The sequence below is a fragment of the Physella acuta genome, unplaced genomic scaffold (assembly GCF_028476545.2).
Source record: "Physella acuta isolate Inbredline_101_S28 unplaced genomic scaffold, ASM2847654v3 ptg000453l, whole genome shotgun sequence".
In the NCBI taxonomy this organism is placed as follows: domain Eukaryota; kingdom Metazoa; phylum Mollusca; class Gastropoda; family Physidae; genus Physella; species Physella acuta.
The window spans coordinates 217,000-223,121 of NW_026731972.1; the positions used below are offsets into that span (position 1 = coordinate 217,000).

The 6,122-nt window shown below is 31.0% G+C and overlaps 1 protein-coding gene across 2 annotated transcripts; it reads left to right on the forward strand.

Moving 5' to 3' along the window:
* Positions 1-432: 432 nt before the first annotated feature.
* On the forward strand, positions 433-5,549 carry LOC131943352 (protein FAM219A). 2 transcript variants are annotated; one of them, XM_059303426.1, is made up of 5 exons: positions 433-553; positions 2,141-2,225; positions 2,570-2,657; positions 2,909-3,013; positions 4,511-5,549. In XM_059303426.1, exons 1-5 carry the CDS (start codon positions 506-508, stop codon positions 4,698-4,700), a joined length of 516 nt encoding a protein of 171 aa, XP_059159409.1. In that variant the 5' UTR covers positions 433-505; the 3' UTR covers positions 4,701-5,549. The 2 variants fall into 2 exon arrangements, with proteins under 2 accessions (XP_059159409.1, XP_059159410.1); XM_059303427.1 differs by having other exon boundaries at positions 2,144-2,225.
* The last annotated feature ends 573 nt before the right edge of the window (positions 5,550-6,122 follow it).

Below are 6,122 nucleotides of genomic sequence, written 5' to 3' on the forward strand. Positions count from 1 at the left end.
TTGCTCAGAAAAATCAAAGACATGTTTGGAACTAATTGGCCCCCGAACTGAAATTTGATAGTTAATGCAACCCTCGGACTGAAAAGTTTGGAGACCACTGCATTAAAGTATACTTTGGTGACCACCGTAATTGTCTAGAGAAATCTAATTAATTTTTAATAGTCTAATTACAATAGTACCATGAGTGAGCATGATTATACAAATAAACTTATAAAGGGACACGATTTTGCATTTTGTCAAAAGAATACGAGCACACACTTGACATACTCCGTAGAATCTAGATTTAGATTTAATCTAGCTTGGTTAGTACACAATCACCAAAAATAGGCTTACAAAGAAAAAGAGAAAAATAATTGATATAGACTAGACTGATATAGAATCTTGATCAAGTTTGTGGACGATATTCGGTTGTGTGTGGTATTTAGAGAAGCCACAAAGCATAATCAAACATGTCAATAATAACAAAAATTGTTTGAACACAGGTGTAGCGTAAATTAAAAAATAAATGGAACACATAGAAGACAGTGGGATCGACAGCGACCAGAAATCACATGTAAGCTTAATAATTAATATACTAAATATATATCTCTAAAGACCTACGCAGTCTACTGTTTTGCAACAGAACGTGATGTGAAAGTGAAAGTTTTTCTGGACAGCTGGACGGACAGTGACACAGGCTTGACTAAACTTGACTTTGGTCTGTACTACTAAGTACTAGACTCTCTCACTCTCTGTGTAGTAGTAATCTGTACTGTACTGTACAGACTGTACTCTGTGTTGTACGACAGCCTACACTAGTCTACAGTAGTCTGTGTAGTGAAGTGTAGTGTACTTAACTTTAGTGTAGTGTAGTGAAATGGGGTAAAACTCCATTTTAGTTGATTTTAGCATATTTTATTCTCCGCTTCTTGTTTACCCCCAGTTGAGCGTATTTTATTATAATAACCGAAACACGCCAAAACATTAGGAAAACACGATTTATTATTTGTATTGTATTTTTATTTTAAAAAATGAATAAATATAAATAAAAAAACAAAGAGATTGACTTTCTTTAAGATTTTGATAATTTACTTTTGTTAAAAGTTGAGAAAAATCCAAATTTAGAATATTGAATGTGCAATGATTGTGTGTCAGAATTTTCATGTCAATGGGTGAAATACGTAAACGTAACTCACAATTTGAGTGTAAAATGTATTTGTATTAGGCCTATAAACTATCATAACTATTACTATCATATTATTTTAAGCATATTTATTATTTAAAATTAGAATTTGAAATAAAAATATTTATTATGGTAATTTGATTTATGCAGGTGTTCATTACTTCATAAAATGGTATGAATAACATGTAGAGTAGAATTTAATAAATAATAAAATAACTAGATCTAGTTTTATTATCAACCAGTTGCTTTTTGTTATTTTCCGGTGAGTAAATAACCTAAACTGACGCAATTACCATGGCGGGAATTAAAAGCTCGTGTACACAAGTCCACGACGTCATGTTATGCCGGTCGAGGGGCAAGAACGAGGGTTTGACGTTCATTTTCCATTCTAGATTAATTTTCAAATTCTCTCTTTTCTCCTCAAGCTAGATATTTAAATGTAGTGTCAAATGTTCTCTTAAGGGGTAAGGAACTTAATGGTGTATTTGAAATAACAGAATATTTATTTTAAAAAATCCATAATTTAACCTAATAAAAAAGCCTTTTGTTGATGATATTATTAATATTATTATTATAATATTATTAAATTTCTAAATTAGGCGAAGATTCTATTATAATTGGACACTGACACACTGGTATAAAACAATCCTCCATTTTTAATTTGGAGCTAAATCAATGAGTTTTTAAAAGTTTTCATTTATTGGCGCCCCATAGCAGTGCAGGAAAATTTCTCCGTAATAATCTCATTACAGTGACATTACAGTCTGATGACCCAAATTGTGCAGTGTTTACAATGCAGCCAATTTAATTCTTAGCAGAATATGCAGTACATTTGTTTTCGTACCTGTTTTTATTTGGGCCCTAATTAATATTCATAAAAAAGCGGAGTTTAAAATATTTTATTTAGATCTGTATCTATTTGATTTTTCTGAGCTAAGGTCAGTTCATACTTGAATCAGTGCTTTACTTTCTTAACAGCAGAATGGTTACCAACCAGTACAATCCAATATGAAACCTTCATTCAAAAGCTTGAAAAAAACTTCTGAATTGCAGAAAAAAATTGGTAATTTATGTTATTTTTTAAACATACATGGTCTATAGGCCTAACATTTATTTATGTCAGTCCCTTTGACTTTGAGTCATCAAGTTATTTTTATTAAATATTTTTTTAGAATATATGGAGTTTCAAATTCTTTTGTTTTCAGCTGTAAAATTAACTACTTATACTTAATTAACGTGAAAGAAAAAAGGGATTATTGATATTGTTTTTATTTCACAGTTTATAAATGTTTCATTATATTCAAAACAATTGAATTGAATTTCGTACCGTAGATTCCAAAATAAAAAATAGTGCTTTACATCTTGAATAAGTTAATTTTTATCAACACAAGCTAAAATATATTTTAGAGCGTCAGAGAGACATGGCAAGAAGATCTGTAACTTCTCCAGTTGTTGACCAGCAGCCAAGAAAGTCAAGTTTTGTTTCTCGCTCAAGGTTGGTGGGTTTTTTTTAGTTTTCTTTGTTGAAATTAAATGTTTGCTAATTTTTATCTATAACTTTTATTTTTATTTATAACTTTTTAAGTGAAACTTTGTTTAAGACATACTGGTAAATTAATTAATGAAAAGAGCATGTTCTCCTTTAGTTTAAAGAAAAAAGTTTATTTAAATAATATGTTAAATTAATTAAATGTTTTTAAAATTCTCAATACATTTTTAATCTTCAAAATTGAACATGTATTATAGACTCACTGTGCCAATAACTAATAGCAGAGTAACACAAAAGGATTTAGATCAGGCTGGCTCCTCAACAGATCAACAACCCTTGGTAGCTATTGTGTCAGATGAAAGGTATACTATAATGTTTTAAAACCTTATGTCCAAGATATACCTCTCTCACAGTTTCAGAAAGAAAGGAGTGCATGGTTGAGAGGCAGAGTATATGATTGCTAATGTGGAGTCCAGTGTTCTGTTCACCAGTTTGAGTCAGCAGAATGTCCTTAATCTATCAAGCTTTAAAGAACTCATCAGGGAAAGTTCAGTACTTACCACAAAATCCCACTTCATATGCCTTACAGTCAATCTAAAATGCTACTTTACTGTTAGTACAATTATTTTATTAAAAAAATGATTTGGCACCAACAAAAATGTTTTTTTAAATACATCATCTTTTTTCTTTTATAATTGTTTACTTCACTTTTCTAGATCTGTATTTGTTCTAGGGAAAATTTAAAGGTTATTTGTTTGTTTTAATTGGATCGTCTGCATTTTGATTGTTCTGAATGGTATTTAATTGTACTGCTTGGGTATGAGAGTGTTTGTCTTGTGGAATTAATACTAATAGTTTCGCTGTCTGTCTATCTATCTATCTGACAAGAACGCTCTAGAGAAAACACAAGCAAATTAAAAACATGCATAGTAATTTGAAAAACGAAGTATGACGTCGTCACATTTAGCACAGAGTAGAAAATAATCTCAAGCCGGAGAGTGCACACAGTAATATGACGTCATTGATTCTCGAGTAAACATTGAATAAAAAGGAAATTTTGTCTAATCTAAGTGGTTTGCGTGAAGAGTTTCTTTCATACAATTCTTCGGGTAGGGGCGAAGCCCCACCCCCGCGTAAGAACGTCTGAGCCCCCCCTCCCTAACTCAAAAGAAATTTCTTCATCGATACTCTATAATAAAATTACCGCCTAATTAATGTGTCTAATCTAAAAAGTGGTTTTCTTGCAATTTCTTTAATGCAATTCGTCGGGTAGTGGCTAAGCGCGACACCAGTGTTTCTTTCAGACTTTTTCCTCCCCGGAGAGGGGTGGGGGTACTTGAAATTTTCGGGGGCGGGGGTAGAATTTTCGGGGAGGGGGCGGACACTGGAAAAAGTATATAATTATATTTCGTTGAATGGGACGGTAGACATGTTTTTTGGGGGGGGGGGGGGGTGGGGTGGTTTTAGTTTAGAGAAAAGAGACAGCACTATCAGCCTAGCGCCCGTTGTATCCTTCCTCAACGGGCCATTTTTCTCGTGATTTATATTAATAAAAGATTCTGACTGTGTGACGAGGATGTGACGTACTTCATTTAAGATGTGAAAGCTGTTATCCATGTCTTAGTAAATAGTGTAATAAACCAAGGAAGGAACAATGGCGATATTGTTGAGAGATTTATATTGGATCGTCATTCTCTCATCATAACACTATTGATATTTGACCCCAGCTGAAATAGATTCAAAATAATATAAACTTACAATTAATGTAATTAAGAAAAGATGTCTAGTGTTTAGTGGCTTTAATGTGATAGAAAAACTGATTTATCTGTTAGTAGCTAATTGATTTTGTCTGATCTTAGTGAGGAAGACGAGTTTGATGTTCCCCGGCTGCCTAAAGCTGCTCATAAAGAAATTACTGAACAGTTGATCAAAGATGGATATAATTTAGACCTTGAGCCTGATGATGAAGATCTTGACCTTATACCACCTCGTCCTTTAAATGAAAGATGTTCATGTTGCAACTCACCCAAAACATGTACTGTTCAATAGCATATTTTAGGGCTGATTTGTAAAATACAAATGTGGAATATTTTATGAAATTGTCATCTGATAAATATGTGTGATAAATAATTTTTAGGGTGTCTTAACTTTCAGTTCTGTTATTCAATGTTAACGAAATTGCAAGTATTTTTTTTTTTAGCATTTTCAGTTCTGATTAGTTTAAAATTATTATATACTTATATTTCTTGATATCCCCATGATTCTTGTACATTCCTGTCATAATAATCTAGTCATTTGGCAATGCCTTATATGCCATTCATAAGCATTTCATCAAACTTGTTATGTGGTCCCCCAATTAAAAAAATAGCGAATTAAGTGAATATTTTAGCCTCAGGTTAAAATGATTCTAGCAGTGGTATTTTTAATATAACTTGTAAGGTTTTTAATGCATGTATTGAATAAAAATGTTAGAGGTGGCAGACAACTGATACATACTTACTTGTCAAAGACTCTATTTTACTGTGTGACTAACCAGAAGCTTTAAAAATTAAGGCATAATCTGGTGGTGTTAATAGTTTATTTTATTTCCACAAGGTTATTTTATCTCATATCTGCAAATAGATCTTTCTACTTTAAAAAATGTATGTTTGGTAAGTTTTTGTTATTTGCATTTTGCAAAAATTACACTTTTAAATGGTGATGGGATTTGTAAATAAGTAACCCTATTTGACTGTTCACTACTCATGTTTTAATATGACAAAATGATTTAAAAGCTTTAGGTTTTAGTGCAATAGTGTGTATTAATGTTTATTTCTTAGGGAAAAAAATATGCATGTTTTACTAAAACATATTGTCCGGTGTCATACAACACGATTGTTTCACTGTTTTAGTATATATATATATATATATATATATATATATATATATATATATATATATATATATATATATATATATATATATATATATATAAATACCTTTTTAGACATGAAAATCTCTATCTTTGTTACAAATTATTAATTGAACTACTCAAGCATCTCAGCATTCTTAAGACAAATATTATATTCCTCAGAGGATCTTGGGTTACTTATCCATTATAACAATGATATAATCCTACATGTTATGTCAATTTTAAGTCTTACAAGAGCAATACCTGTTACCAGTAAATATGTCCATGGTATCTGAATTATATTGTTATACATTTTTTGTTTTGCTTATGCTCTACAATATGCATTTATTTTTAATTCTTGTAATATGCAACTATGATTTTCTGAGCTGCTTTTATGTCTGTCTCACTATGTTTTTTAACTGAGAGAAATTTGAAGCATGAAAATTGGTCAGTGATAATTTAGATTAACCATATGAGCAAGCCGTAGCTTGTAATCATAACCACTAGTAATCCATTACGTTTTGTTAAAAATTAGTATTAATCATTTCAGTCAGAAAATGATTTTGCACATTCGTTTTTTA